General features: G+C 44.7%; 2 protein-coding genes across 2 annotated transcripts in view; one reads left to right on the top strand and one right to left on the bottom strand.

The window, feature by feature from the left end:
- Positions 1-2,148, top strand: part of LOC112009268 (G-type lectin S-receptor-like serine/threonine-protein kinase SD1-1) — a 19,003-nt gene extending 16,855 nt beyond the window's left edge. Inside the window, exons 4-7 of the mRNA XM_065780410.1 lie at positions 464-683; positions 1,027-1,264; positions 1,338-1,488; positions 1,651-2,148. Coding sequence (XP_065636482.1) covers positions 464-683; positions 1,027-1,264; positions 1,338-1,488; positions 1,651-1,956 — 915 coding nt within the window. The 3' untranslated portion in view covers positions 1,957-2,148. The remainder of the gene's footprint in view (positions 1-463; positions 684-1,026; positions 1,265-1,337; positions 1,489-1,650) is intronic.
- An 11,789-nt stretch (positions 2,149-13,937) lies between these two features.
- On the bottom strand, positions 13,938-15,926 carry LOC136070440 (uncharacterized). The gene has a single exon (XM_065780409.1). It carries the CDS (start codon positions 15,924-15,926, stop codon positions 13,938-13,940), a length of 1,989 nt encoding a protein of 662 aa, XP_065636481.1.
- Positions 15,927-16,162: the final 236 nt, after the last annotated feature.

The following is a 16,162-nucleotide window of genomic DNA, read 5'->3' as shown; positions in this document are numbered from 1 at the left end:
ACGATCCACTCTACATGGAACCAATTTCAGGCACCAAAATAGTATTTCTGCCCATGAATTTAGTTCTTATTCTGTAGTTTTGTTGATAACTTCAGCTTAGTAAAGCAAACTATCTTATTGAACTTACCTAATATTTCAGTAGCAGTTTGCTTTCTGAATGAAATTATTAACTTATGAGTCTGTTCATGTGAAATTTACAAGAAATTCTGTGCATTTGGTGCATGTACAAGTATTGGTAATTAACTAAAAAAGATGACTTCTTTTGCAGACTCTACACAAACTATTTTTTATATTCTATTGTTTATAAAGTCATCTAGGTGGGGGTTATAAATAGTCTTTTCTGCACATAGAACTTTTTCAGACATTTATAAATATGAATGCATACATACAAGCAATATACAAAAGTATAATATCCATTATAGCTGAACGTTTGTGACTGATGCAAATTAATAATGATATACAGGGCATACTAACAGAGGGACAAGAAAATAAAGAAATAGCTGTTAAGAGGCTCTCAGCATATTCAAGACAAGGACTCCACGAATTCAAAAATGAAGTTTTGAGCATTTCCAAGCTTCAGCATCGTAACCTTGTGAAGATTTTAGGATGTTGCATTCAAGCAGAAGAAAGAATGCTGATATATGAATACATGCCCAACAAAAGCTTGGACTCCTTCATTTTTGGTTTGGGTCCATCAAGATCTTAGCTTATTTAGACTGTAAATTTATTTAGATTAGCTTTTAAGTTCTTCAACTTCTGGTTGAATTAATGTTTAGACCAGTCATAGTTTTGTAGATCTTCAAGATGGAAATTGCACCAAATAGCATTTTTCCTTACTGTTTCACTTGAACCAATATTTCTATATAGATTGTGGTCCTGGTTTTTGCTATGATTGTTACCTTTGCAGCCACTTGAAATTACTTGTACAGAATGTCCATGTTAGCAACGTTATTTGATATTAGGTTCAATGAATATTTAAATAATTGACAGCCCCAGCATGAATTAACTTTGATGTTGAACTTGCAGATCCAAATCGAAGCATATTAATAGATTGGCCTAAGCGCTTCCACATTATCAATGGGATTGCTCGGGGGCTACTTTATCTTCATCAAGATTCCAGATTGAGGATTATTCATAGAGATCTAAAAGCTAGCAATATTTTACTGGACTATGCGATGAATCCAAAGATTGCTGACTTTGGCATGGCTAGAATTTTTGGAGGAGATGAAACTGAAGCAAAAACAAGCAGAGTGGTTGGAACATAGTAAGAATCTCCATATATTGTAATTGCAACCGCTATCCATAAACATGTTCATTTAATGAATAATTTTCTGCAGTGGTTACATGCCTCCGGAGTATGCAATTGATGGACTTTTTTCAGTAAAATCTGATGTGTATAGCTTTGGTGTTTTGGTATTAGAGATAGTGAGTGGTAAGAGAAACAGGGGATTCTGTCATCCAGACCACAATCTTAACCTTCTTGGACATGTAAGTGATGTCAACTGATATAATCCCTTCTGGTTTTGTTTTGTTATTTTCTGTTTTAAATTTTCAGATGAGTGATTTTGGCCATATTTTGCTAACTTCCGGGGTTTCAATATAATCTCTTTTCCCCCTACACTTACATTTACAAGTGATATAAATTCTCAGGCATGGAGACTATATATGGAGGACAGACAATTGGAACTAATTGATAAATCAGAAAAGGAATCATGCAATCCAAATGAAGTGTTACGATCAATTCATGTTGGTCTATTATGCGTGCAGCAATGTCCAGAATATAGACCGACCATGTCCACAGTGGTTTTGATGTTGAGTAGTGAGACTGCACTGCCTGAGCCTAAAGAGCCTGGTTTTCACACTGGAAGGTATCTATCAGAAATGGATACTTCACCAGTCAAGCAAGAAGGATCTTCAACAAATGGACTAACAATTACATTGCTAGAGGCTCGATAAAGTATTTGCCTATAAACATGTTTCAATGTATTTATGGAGATTTGGAGTGCACTATATACAATAGTATATAATTTCAGTTTTCACAATTTGCAATATTGTTCATACTAATTTATGTATGTGTTAAGCTGGTGAAAGTATATTCAATGATTGGAACTTCTCTACCTGATTCCCAATTATCAAATTTTACATTTCAGATTATAAAAGAAAACATTATTTACTGTGCTTAGTTGGGAAAATGTTATTTTTCTAAATGAAAATCTGTACTTCAGAAACAACTTTGCATCATCTTATGGAAAAATATCATGTCATTGATTCCCATTGAAGCTGAAGAAAAAAGCCTCGAGCCTAAAACATGCCAGATGGTGTGAATGATATTAGATACCCATAAATGGCATGCATTTAAGAGTGAATCAAATACACTAGTTGGTATTTAACGACATGACCTGTTAAACTATTCATTTTGGATTTAGCACAAACAAGTAATCAAGCATCATACGCCTGTTCAACACCTTAACAATCCCAATCCAACCACAATCGGACATAAATAGAAACAAAAGATAAGTCCTCCATTTTGCAATCCATTTCTCCATTCGTTATTACTAGAATATTGATCTTCCTTTTAATATGTGCAATAGATGATTATTCATGCATTTAGTTGCTCAAGCAATACATGTTGGCAAATATCATATCAAACTTAGTGTGGGAAACAAGTAGGAAGGGCAAAGAGGTGGCAACTTTACAATTAACTTACCTGCATAATTCTTTATCTTGTCACTTTATTCAAATGAAAACGCTCTCCTTTGTTTGTAGTGACTAATCTACCATGCCGGCAACGTAGAAAAGCTCACTAAATTTGAAGAGCAAGAATCTGCTTCAGGCAGATTCCTTTCTGTATAAAAACCTGGCTGCTTTAGTGAAGGCAATAAACTCTCACTCCCCAGCATTAAGACCACGGATGACATGTCTGGCCTATCACTAGGTTGTTGTTACACACATAATAGACCCATGTGAATTTATTGTAATGCCTCCGATAAAGTGAAGGAGTCATTGAGAACTTCATCCAATAGCTCTTAGAGGTCTCTCTTCAATCCATTGTCCCCATTCCTAAAACACAAAAAAATTGTCAGTTGGTTGCAGAGTTGGAATAGTTAGGAGTCCTCTCTGTTTTGTCAGATTTTTGAGAGAGCTAAAGATCATGGCATGAGGGGGCAGTATAATTATCATATTAGAGGTTGTCAAATTTACTAATGCAGTCCAATTTTTCAATTAATAGCATCTTACTTTAGTCTTTACTTCAGAACGGCAATACAATTCAGGTTCTAAGCGAAGAGCAACTGCAACGTTTACCATATGTTACTTAACATGCTACATAGTCTTTCTTAATCAATAATATAATATTTTAGTCTCCTAAAAATGTCCAAAAATCTTGATTGTTCTAACTTCATATATTCAGATTAATAGAGCAATTTCACTCAATATTCGGAAACCAATTCTATGACAAATTTTTTTTTTTAATATATAAAATATGAATTAAGAAAATTGAGTTTCAAAGCATTCAACAATATTGTGGTAAAACATAAATATTATACAACAAAATGTGTATTATAGTAGGTCTAAAACATAAAAATTATTTCAAATAAATTTGCAAAGTATCCACGCATCACGCGAGAAATTATCTGGTTTTTCTCTAAAAGTTGAATTTATGATGGTATTTCTGTTGTTTAGATGGAAACAAATGTGGATTCTATTTAACGAATTGCATAAGTTGAAATTCTATAGTTTCTTTAAAAACAAGGCAATAGACGTAGTAGGTCATTGTCTCATAACCACCCATAACCACTGGCCATCGTGATTTCTGCAAAATAAATAAATAAATAAATAAATAAAATAAAAATAAACCTTTGATGCAAAAACCCATAAAACCCTTACAAAAACATCTAAATCCACCTCTAAATTGAAACTCACAAATCTAAACTCATTGCCCTAACTGGAATCACTGAGATCACCAAAATTAGCCGCCACACCCCAATCAAAATCAACCTATAATCACACACAAAAAAGAAAAACTCACAACAACAATCCAACAAAACCACCACCACAAACAACCAACAACCTATCACATTCACTTCTCAAAACCCATCCCACAAAAACAAACTGAAAGCTCAAATAGTGTCAAACACTATAGCTTGTTTAGGTCCCCAATTTTAAAAACATGGCTTAATTGCTTTTACTCAAACTTATATAAGTGCGGAACAATAGTAAATGATACACAATAACCGAAAATACTCTCTAAGCCATAACTACAAGCAAGCAATAAAAAATATAAAACTTAAAGAGTAAGGGAAGAGAAATGCAAACACAAGATAACACCGAGACGTGTTATTGAAGAGGAAACCAAAGTACACAGCAAAAAATCTCTCTGCAGCCCTCCAAGCTAAAATCGATTCACTAATAAAGTTGAAGTACATGAATATCAAAAAGCCCCTCTAAGCCTAATCTACCCAATGTACTTGAACCCTCCAAGTTCCAGCTACCAACGGGCTTCACCAAGCCATGTCTTTACCAGTTATCCAGATCCCGCAATTAGCTCCAAATTGCATCTGCCAATCGATGACTTCTTCCAATGCTTCCCATACACACCAAAACTTCTCTCAACGCTCAGATTGGGTGAGGTAAGTGTTTGAGCTAAGAACCTCTTAAGGATGTGTAATTGTAGAGGTAGGAGAAAAGGAAAACTATAAGAAATTGTGTAGATAGTTGAGTTTATAATCTCTAACTCTCAAGTGTATTGCTAGGGTTTTCTTTCTCAAAAGTTTCTTGGAAAAACTCCTTACAATTTCGTGGATAATGTGGGCTTGTATAGTTTTGATAAAAAAAAAAGAAAAAAAGAGAAGGAAAACACACATTAAAATGCTCCAGGCAGAGAATTTTGTGGGTCACTCACAACTTGGTCTGAGTTGTGAAGTGACTCGAAATCCAGCCTAGCATGAGACTATTCAATTTCCAACAGGTGCTTCTCACATGGCCTTTTGCAGGTTGTCCACTCACGACCCAGTTGCAAATTCACTTTCTTCACAAATCTTCACCAAACTCTCATACTCAACTCTTACATTAAATCCGACAAAAAATATAGGAAAATGATTGAATAAAATACAATCAAATTTGACATGGAATAAAAGCCAACATAAAACATAGTTGTGAATTACAACTTTACACACACACACACACACACAAAAAAAAAAAAAAAGAGAGAGACCTTAGTTGTAAGTTGGGCTCACTCCCCTTCAATGGAAAAAGGTGGCTTGTGCTCTGCTGTTAGTCTGAGAGGGCCTAACCCTTCGACCCATCTCTAAAAATGTATTGTTGGGAACCTTCCTAAACTGAGTCCCTACAGAAGTCTAATGGAATACTTAATTGACAAAAACTAAAAATTAGAGGACTGAAATGACAAAACTAAAACTTAAAGATTGAAAAAACAAAAGTTGAAATTTAGATGGCCAGTTTTGAATTTTAGCCTAAAAAATTTAGCTTTTAGCACTTCAAAAAACTACTTCATCTATTTTACCACCCCACCTTACAATATATCAAATATCAAAGGTTCTTTTTTTTTTTTTTTTTTTTTTTCTACCTTTTATCTCCAAAAAAAAAAAGTTCTATTTTTTTATCACTTCATTTAAATATATATTTTTTAATTCTTACTTTATTTTTTGTCTCTTTATCTCTTTACCACCTACAATTACGAATAAACAATAGTTTTTTTTCCCCTTTAGAGCTACAGTGAACTTGTAAAGATAGGAGTTTACTGTTCACAATTCGTAAAAACTTTTAGATATACCACCATCTTTGTAGCTTGCTTTTTAGTATTTGGTGTTAAAGCTAAACCTCTCACACTTTTCCATCTCTCTTGTGCTTCTCTCACTCTTAGCCTCACCACGCCTCTACCTCATCATGCCGCCAGATATCTCTCTTTGATCGATAAGTTATGGGGTTTTTTTTTTTTTTTTTTTTTNAAAAAAAAAAAAAAAAAAAAAAAAAAACAACAACAACGACAACAACAACAACAACTAAAGTCTAAGTTTCTGTTGGGGCTTGGTCCTTGGGCTCCGAGGATGTTTTCTTTTCTTCCAAGCCCTCGCCCTTTTCCTTAGGTGGCTCAGCGAGGGTGCTCTGATCACCTGGCTGGCCAGAATCCTTAGGAGGCTCAAGGATGATTGGGGGAGCTTGGCTGACCAAAGGTTGCTCTGAGACCTCTGGGAGTTGTGTTGGAGGAGGGGGATCAGACTCTGGGAGCTCTCGGATGTCTGGGTCATAATAAATGCTCTTAGGCAGCCTCAACTCCGAGTCAGCAGACACCCCAGCAGCATCCAGCGCCTTGCCCCATATCACAGTAGCCTCCTTGGCCAGCTGAGCGTCCCTCCGGGCCTGCTTGGTAGCCTCCTTAGCCTTCTGGAGTTCGACGCGAAGTTCCTTCACAAGAGCTTTCTCAGATGCCAGATTGTTTTGAGTGTCATTCAGCAGCTTGCGTTGGGCTTCGGCCTGGGTCTCAGCATTTCTAAGACCAGCATTGAGGCTATCCCTTTGTTGGGTCACCCCTTTTAGCTGGTCCGAGATCTGAGAGACCTCCTCCTTTAGGCTGCCTAGTGCCTTTTTCGCCTCGGACCTAGAGTGGGCCTCCGCTTGGGCTTCAACATAGGCTTTTCAATTCCACTCTTCGATCACGAAGACTTGCTGTGTAATCTGAACAAGTAAAGTAATAGAGTTAGCATAAATATAGGAAATCCATATGCCAACCGAAGAGCCGAATAAGCACGCTTACCATGGCCAGGTCCCTCTTTAGGGACATGAAAAGATCATACTGGCTGAAGCGCCTGTATGACTCCATGTCTCAGGAGAGGAGCAGCGGTTGCTCCAAAGCTTCGGCTATTAGTCCCGCTCTACTCCCGTCATAGTTCCTAACAAAAGTCTCCCAGGAAAAAGGAACACCATCTAGTTCCAGCCTGGGAGACCACGTGCATGGCCCTCGGCGCACGTCGGCCATAAGAGGCTCCTCCCTGCTCTCCACGGACGAGGCCCTCTTGCTCTGGTAGTCCTTTACCACCTTCTGCTGCTTTGTGGTCTTTGGTGGCACCACCACCTCTCGCTCCTCAGGCTCGAGAGGCCTCTTTTTCTTTAGGTCCGGTATCGGTTTCAAGGCCGGATCACGGACCTGAGGTGGGGGTGGGGGGTGGAGGTAAGTTCACCACTGGCCGAGAAGTCCCCGTCCCTTTGGACTCAGCCTCATTACCCCTTTTCTTCAGTAGAAACTTTAAATCCGACATCTCTTCTTCCTCCGAAGAGTCCTCAGGGCGTGTAGTTATCAGAAGTGGTTGGTGGACACTAGATTGCCTGTCGGCCTCCTCCTCGGAATCTGCAGAGGGCATTACCTGTACCCCCCTGAAACTTCCCCTTCGAATCTAAATTTGTCTATCTGTTCCTCTAGCGAGGTGGAAGAAGAGTCGACCCTTTCTCCTACGACCACCGGCTCGAGGGAACTTGTTGAACTGGTCGGATTAGCAGTGGAATGCCCTGTGGGTTGGGGTGTGAACGGGCTCAAGGTCGTATGGCGCTAAAAAGTGTCGCCGAGCGATGTCTATTCGCTAAAGCCGGTGATCACCCTGTGTAATGGCGTTGCCAGCCGGCTGGATGTCTGCTTTCTTGGGCGTATAGCCGAGTATAAGTGGGATGGACCGGAGCTATCCGTCTTCACTTACGAATATCTCCAAGCGTAGTAGATAATTGAGAGCGGGGACGTTGATAAGGCTGAGCCGAGGAGCAGTATGTACCTTATCTATAAACAAATAAACAAACAGATCCGGTCAGAAGATTGAAATATGATGGTATAAAAAACAGGTTATGAAGAATGAGGATCCTAAGACTATTGTTAGAAATCCTAAGTCTAGGAAGTCACACCTGGCTCTCCTGGCTCGGTCGGACAGTGTAAACCGTCATGCCATGCGCCCGAGACGATTAAATAGTCGGCTTTCATCCCTTTATTTGATTTGGGAAGGCAGGAGAACAATTTAACGATACCGGATCGGGACTTAAGGTAGCCCCGCCCCTTTTTGGCTATGACATTCATACATATATGCCAAGTCATGCCAGGTCAGCCCTAATCCTAGCTGTTGGTTCAAGGCATCGATAGCTCCTAGTATCCTAAAGGTGTTGGGCACGCACTGCTCAGGAAAGAGCCTGTGGTTGCGAAGGTAGTTCAAGGTAATGGAACCCATTGGGAGGGTCATTCCCCTTCAATGAAGGCTATCATTGGGATTACGACCTCTCCCTCTCTTCGGGCCGTTAGTATCCGCTCCGGAGAATATCTCAAATTCACCCCCGCGGTATACCATAATTTTGCTTAAATTCCTCTATCAACGCCGAACTATCGACGAGATGTTGGAATTTGCCCATTCTTAGAGAACGACTGAAGCAGTGGACAGGAAATGGGTTTTGAAGGTAGAAAATATAGCAAAGAAGAAAATAAAGGACCAAGAGGTGCCGAAACTTACACAAACAAGATTGGAGGATAATCCCTGGACTCGAAATGGGCTTGAAATGGACTCTTGGTAGATCCTGGAAGAAAAGAACACAGAAATCCGAAGAAGCTTGAAAGGTTTTGAATGAAAGAGCTCTCTGGGTATTCTGAGGATGCATAAAGTAAAGAAAAATAACCTTCTCTGAGGGTTTATATACGGGGACAGGTGAAAGAGTGTAATTCATCCCGTCCAAATCCCGAAGAAGAACCCTGTCCGTTGGATCAACAACCCACCGTTGGATGCAAAAGACAAAACGCCGCCTGGAGTAATTAATACAACGCTTTGGGAATACGGAACTGACAGCGGCAATAATGAATTTTTTTTTTTTTTTTTTTTTTTTTTTTTTTTTTTTTTTTTTTTTTTTTTTTTTTTACTCTTATTCTCCCTTTATGTAAGGTGTAGGGACCGGATTTGTGACACTTCTTCAAATTGAGAGAGTGGACCCAAGCCCAACTTGCCCTTCAATGAATTTATAGAGTGTGGGCTCAAAAACTAGGCCTTAGTAAGGGGTACAACTGCCCTGCATGGTTACGTGTGAATTTATCAACTTGAACATGGATTGGGATGCACAATGATGCTCTTCGGACTGGTCTTCCTAAGTTTGATGTTCTTATTATTTCTTTTAAGATTCATTACAGAGGTTCCAGAGGGCATGGGTCATTACTGAGAGCCTGTCCCATCAGCCGCATCCCTGTTCCACTAGTGGGTTGCAGCACCCAAGGCGGCGCTGTTCAGGAGTCCTGTCCTCATTAATGCGGCCAGGACGTTAGTTGAGGGCATTCAATGCAGAGGTGACAACTTGCCTAAGGCTTGTTCCTTCGCCGTGCTTCCGTCGCCGACGCGTGGCACTGGACCCTTTCCTCCTCGGATATGTTCCTCGGGGGTCGGTCCACGCGCTTTCATCCTCGGACCCCTTATGCATCCTCGGCGTGGGCCCTTTGGGCCTGGCTTGGAGTGGACCAAGGCTGCCCGATTTTCTGGCCCCACAATAGCCCCTCAAAATCTTGCTGCACGCATCCTCGGGCGGGGAGAAGGATTTTGACATCCTCGGGCCTGCTCTGTGCCCAGTCAAGCCTTACACCCCCTGTCAGCACTAGGGTCTATTCAACTGCCCAAGGCACGTTGCCGACGTTTCGAAGCGCACAACATGCCCATTATTAAATTCAAGCGGCTCTGTGCTCCCTACGTCTAACGAGACGTTACCAATCGAATGGTAGAGGTTTGCCTCGCATTTATGGGCGGGAAAACCCGCATGGCTCTTCGATTTGGGGTATAAATACCCATATGAACCGCTTCTTCTTGTTCCTTTTTTGCCATCAAGAATTCTTGCACGTCCTTCTTGAGTTCAGCCACACTTTCACTTACTTTTCCAGCACAAAAAGCCTGTCCGAGGAGCTCTTCCTCTTTCCAGTAAGTCGCTCTATCCCTCTCTGAGCTCTCTTCCTCTTTACCCTTTCTTCTCCTTCTCCTGTTCTTTCTTAGTTCTTTTAGGCGTTAACTGGGATGGGTAGGTTTAAGAAATATGTCTATATTGAGGAGGCAATGGAGAAATTCATCGCCGACTATAGGATTCCCGGTAATGTAGGTCTGAGGTATTGTGAGGATGGGAATTGGCTCTTGCAAAGACAGGAGGGCGAAGTGGCGATTCCCATTGTTGCCTTCCTCGAAGGGGGGATGAGGATCCCCATGGGGCCGGTGATGAGGGACTATCTCACGCACTTCCGGTTGGCCCCTACCCAGTGTGGAATAAATGTCTTTAGGATTTTGGGTTGTGTGGACGCCCTGAACGAGAAGATGGGGCTAAGGTTGACCCACCACGACGTGAACTGGTGTTACAACTTTCAGCTCCTTAAGGGCAAGTCTTATTACCTGAAGATGAGGGATGACAGGGTGCGGCTCATCCAGTGCCTCCCTGAGTCCAGCAAGAGGCTAAACGAGGATTTCCTCACCGTGTCAGGGGAGTGGCACGATGGCCTTCACTGCCCAACAACGGAGGGAATACCAGGTGGGGCAGTGGGAGTAGGAGGGGTTTTAAGTTCTTTTGTCTTTTTTCTTCCCCTTTTTTTTTTTACTGACGTGGCGGTGTTTTCCGTTTGTAGACCCGCACGCGTTTGAGAGCCACTTCCATTTGGTCAACGGGAAGATTTGCAGAAGGTGCTGAGGGCGTCGGTTTATATAAACAAGGACGACAATTAAGTTAGGGCCACCCACAAAATCTTGGGGTATACTCCTGTCTAGAAATCATTCCCGGTTCCAAAGCACGTGATCCGAGCCAACGATCCTCGGCTTCAGAAAATTACTGGGACCGAGGACGGATTTCAGTTCCCCGAGGGGCCCTCCGAATTAGAAGTTGTTACTGTAGTCGTCCCTTCTTCTTCCCAAATGTTCGCCGAGGCTGCTGAGGAGGATTCAGAGAGGGAGGAGGACGTATTTGGCATTTTCGCCCAGCTTGATCAGTCCGAGGACCTTCCCGGGGGCTTGGGCGACCCTCGAAGGCCAACCGGGGAAGCCCCAGTAGAAGCTTCCCCCTCCTCCTCCGAAGACTAGGTCGACTTCCGCTCAGTAGAAGCTTTCTCCTCCTCCTCCTCCTCCTTCCCAGACGAGCCTGCCCTCTGGGTCCGCCAAGAAGAAGAAGGATAAGGGCAAAAGGCCTATGGAGGATAAGACGGTGTCCTCGCAGGAGGAGGACAACACTCTGCGGTCGTCCAAGCAGCTTAAGATAGGCGGCAAGAGCCAGGACGGGCAGGTCGTCGACACCACGTCCGAGGCTCAGGCCTGGCTCTCGGCCTCGATGCTCTATGGGGAGCCCTTGAGGGATGACGCCTCCCTCAGAGATTTCAACGAGGGCGAAGGTGCGCACGTGGCCGATGCGTTGGAGAGGTGCCTACTGCTCCCGACAGACATGGCCGAGCTGAACTCCTTGAGGAGCAAGCAGGTCTTCCTTAGCCTTAAGCGATATATGGGGATGGTAAGGGCTACAACTTCGACTCCCCTCCCTCTCTTTTCCTTTTCCCTTCTCCTTTTTTCTTTGTTGGGCTTATAGTGCATTGGTTACTCTGGCAGGCTGTCTAGGCCATCTATAGATTGGAGGACGTGGCCAACGACCAGGGGAAGGCCTTCGACCAGGAGCGTGATTGGCAGTTTCAAGCTACTCAGACTCTGAAGAATTCCGAGGCTGACCTTGCCAAGGCCCGAGAGGACTTGAAGGCGATGACCAGGGCTCGGGACAGTGTAGGGTCTGATCTTGAGGGTGCCCAGAACCAGGCCAAGGAGCAGACAAGGCGCCTGGGCGAGGCGGAGGAGCAACTGCAGATCGCGAGGGATCTGATCGCAGATCTGCAGGGTAAGGTGACTGCAGCCGAGGGGGCCCAGAGGGAGGCAGAGTGGGCCAGAGACGAGGCTCAACGGGCCAAGGTCAAGGCGGATCTTGGCAGGGAGATGGCCCTGACTGCCAAGGAGGAGGCCGGCCGAGACTGCAGCCTACGCTGATGGGGTGACTAAGGTAGAGGCCCTCTATAAAGCTCAAGTTCCAGGGGCATATAGGCGATACTGCTCCCAGGTTTGGGCTGAGGCTCTCCAACAAGTGGGGGTGGAGGCCACATCCGACTTGTGGAAGGCGAAAAACGTGTACTACCTCCCTGCTATCCGCGAGGCCGCCCCTGATGGCGCTGAGGCTGGGGAGATTGTTGGGGAGGTGAGGGCTGCTGAACTAAGGGAAAATCTGAGCGAGGAGGTGCCCTAAGAGGTAGCGGAGGCCCCATCTGATGCTCAAATCCCCACCACCGAGGAAGCAGCCATTCTTGCCGTACCCCTGCAGGCCGTCCCCTTAGGCCAGGGCTCGGAGGACCCAGAGGTTGCCCCTATCCAGCCTGAGCAGAAGGAGTAGATTCCCTGACGTCTTGGTTCATCCTGCTTTTGCCGCTTGCTTGACCTTTGTCTATGCTTTTATGTCATTTTACTTTATTTTGTTATTCTTCTCTCTTTTATTTTTATGTAAGGTGGCTCTTGCCACGCGACTTCTATGGACACTTTGTTGTAATGGGAGTTTAATTTCCCTTTCTATTTATTTTAATTGCTTATTTGTTTACACGTTGCCTGCTTTCTCTCTTTTCTTTTTATTTGCACGATTTTAGCTTGAATTATATGTCGGCCAATTGCGTCAGTAACAATGATAAGGGGAAAGAATGTATGCGTGGGCGGTCCCCTTATGTCCCAAGGGTTAGTTAGGGTTTTGATCCTCTTCTAACTTAGGATATTTTGAAGTAGTTAGTTTCCCCATAGGCTTGAGTCCGAGGACCATGCAATAACTTGGTTGTGTCTAACACTTAGGATATTTTGAAGTAGTTAGTTTCCCCATAGGATTGAGTCCGAGGGCCATGCAATGCCTTGGTTCTGTCTAACACTCAGGATATCTCGAAGTAGTTAGTTTCCCCATAGGATTGAGTCCGAGGACCATGCAATGTCTTGGTTCTGTCTAACACTTAGGATATTTTGAAGTAGTTAGTTTCCCCATAGGATTGAGTCCGAGGACCATGCAATGCCTTAGTTCTATCTAACACTCAGGATATCTCGAAGTAGTTAGTTTCCCCATAGAATTGAGTCCGAGGACCATGCAATGCCTTGGTTCTGTCTAACACTTAGTCTTGTCGTCAGAACGCGAAATACATAATCATAATAGGGTAAGCATTTAAATCCAAAATGGCTTCTTCATTAATAATAATACCTTTTCAGGTTATTTACATTCCATGGACGGGGTACAGGTTTTTCGTCAAGATCTTCTAAGTAGTACACACCTATCCCCGCCACTGACGTAATTCGGTAGGGCCCCTCCCAGTTGGGTCCCAGCTTTCCCCAAGAAGGGTTCTTAGCAACCCCTACGATTTTTCTCAGCACCAGGTCCCCCGGTGTTAGTGGTCTGAGCCTCACATTGGTATCATACCCCTACTTGAGCTTTTGTTGGTAATAGGCCAGCTGGATCATCGCCCCTTCCCTTCGTTCGTCTACTAGGTCCAGGCTCCTCCCCAGCAGTTCATCGTTGCTGCCTAGGGTGAAAGAGCTTGTCCTGAGTGTCGGGAAGCTTGTTTCTAGGGGGATTACTGCCTCGGCACCATAAGTTAAGGCGAAAGGTGTTTCCCCCGTTGATCGCCGGGGCGTGGTCCGATATGTCCAGAGTACGTGAGGCAGCTCCTCTACCCATCTCCCCTTAGCATCGTCAAGTCTTTTCTTAAGCCCGCCGACGATAACCTTGTTGACGGCCTCAGCTTGCCCGTTTCCCTGAGGGTAGGCGGGCGTTGAGTATCTATTTATGATACCAAGCTCATGATAGTACCTCCTGAAGGCCTTGCTATTGAACTGGAGTCCATTATCCGAGACAAGGGTGTGAGGGACCCCGAATCGCGTCACAATGTTCCTCTAAAGGAATTGCTTTGCGTCCACGTCCCTGATGTTGGCCAATGGCTCGGCCTCGACCCACTTGGTAAAGTAGTTCGTGGCCACCAACAAATACTTCTTATTCCCTGGCGCTCTAGGGAATGGTCCTACAATGTCCAAGCCCCATTGGGCGAACGACCACGGACTAGACAAAGGATTAAGGACCCCTCCTGGCTGATGGATATTGGGGGCGAACCTTTGGCACTGGTCACACTTCTTGACATAGTCCTGGGCCTCTTGCTGCATCCCTGGCCACCAGTATCCCTGTGTGACGGCTCGGTGAGACAAGGACCTCCCCCCTGTATGGCTCCCGTAGATTCCCACGTGCAGCTCTTCGAGCAGTAATTCTGCTACTTCGGGGTGGACACATAGCAAGTATGGCCCCGAGTATGAGCGCCGGTATAGTTTGTGGTCCTCGGACAACCAGAACCGAGGAACTTTTCTTCGTACTTTCTCAGCCTCTGACTTGTCTTGGGGCAGGATATCGTCTTTGTGGAATATCACAATGGGGTCCATCCAGCTGGGACCCACTCCGACTCTAAGGATGGGGATCGCTTCCTTAGTCGCCTCGTTCACCCTCTCTAGGTGCTCAACAAGTATGGTCCGAGGTAGACCGTCCGCCAAGGAAGTTGCGAGCGTGGCTAATGAATCGGCATGGCTGTTCCCACCCCTGGGGATATGAGACAGACTGAAAGGGTCGAAATTCGACTGTAAGCGCTTGACTTGGCCTAGGTATTCCTGCATTCTCGGGTCTCGGGCCTCCATCTCTCCCTTTACTTGTCCTACTACCAGCCTCGAGTCTGAGAACATCTCCACTGACTTTTCCCCCATCTTCTGTACCATGGCCATACCTTGCAATAATGCCTCGTATTCGGCCTCGTTGTTTGTGGCCGAGAATCCGAGTCTCAGGGATTTCTCTATGACATGATCTTCAGGGGACACTAAGACTAGTCCCACTCCTGACCCTCTCTGGTTTGCCACGCCATCAACATATACTTTCCAGCATGGTGACCTCGGGACAAAGACCGCTCCAACTGGCCTTTCGCCAGTGATCCTTCCCTCGGTTCCCACTTCTACAGTTGGCTCAGCGAACTCTGCCGTCAAGTCTGCCAGAACCTGGCCCTTTATGGCAGTCCGAGGCATGTATTTAACGTCGAAGGCTCCTAGGATAGTATTCCACTTTGCGATTCTTCCCGTGTAGTCGGCGGCCCGAAGTATGGACTTCAAGGGTAGTTGGGTTAAGACGACCACCGTGTGGGCCTGGAAATAATGAGGCAGCTTTCGTGTGGCATGGACCACAGCAAGTATGGCTTTCTCCAAGGGTAAGTACTTGACCTCGACTTCATGCAATGACTTGCTAACGTAGTAGACCAGTTTTTGGACGCCACCGTTGTCTCGTATCAGCACCAGGCTCACAGCGTGGTTTGCCACAGCAATGTATGCGTATAGGACCTCGTCGGCCTCTGGTTTAGACATGATGGGTGGCCGGGCTAGGTAATCCTTGAGCTGTTGGAAGGCCGTGGCACATTCCTCGAACCACTCAAATCCCTTCCATTTGTTGAGCAGGAGGTAGAACGGTCTGCAGCGGTCAGCCGACCTGGAAATGAATCGATTCAGGGCCGCGATCATCCCAGCAAGCCTTTGGATCTCTTTGGGGTTTTGTAGAGGCCTTAGGTTTTGGATGGCTCTGATTTGGTCAGGGTCGACCTTGATCCCCCAGTGGGTGATGATGTAGCCCAGGAACTTGCCCGACCCTACGCCAAACGAGCACTTGGATGCATTTAGTCGCAGCCTGTGCTTTCTGAGGACGTCGAATATACAACCGAGATCCTGCAGATGCTCGGACACCAACCTGCTCTTTACCACCATATCGTCAACATAGATCTCAATGTTCTTGCCCAACAACGGCTCGAACATTCTCGTCATCATCCTCTGATAAGTAGATCCAGCGTTCTTCAAGCCGAATGGCATCACCTTGTAGTGGTAGTTTCCGATGGGCGTCACGAAGGCCGTCTTCTCCTGATATTCTAAGGCTAATGGGATCTGGTGGTAGCCTTAAAAGGCGTGTAGGAAGCTCATCCGAGGATGGTCGGCGGTTGCGTCCACCAGCTGGTCTATTCGTGGCATTGGGAAGGGGTCCTTCAGGCAGGCTTTATTCAGGTCCGTGAAGTCCACGCAAACCCTTCATTTCCCACTCTTCTTCTTGA

Source organism: Quercus suber, unplaced genomic scaffold (genome assembly GCF_002906115.3).
Source record: "Quercus suber isolate HL8 unplaced genomic scaffold, Cork oak 2.0 scaffold_234, whole genome shotgun sequence".
Classification (NCBI taxonomy): Eukaryota; Viridiplantae; Streptophyta; class Magnoliopsida; order Fagales; family Fagaceae; genus Quercus; species Quercus suber.
Note: the sequence above shows the minus strand (reverse complement) of the source record. Positions and strands in the feature narration are given on the sequence as shown.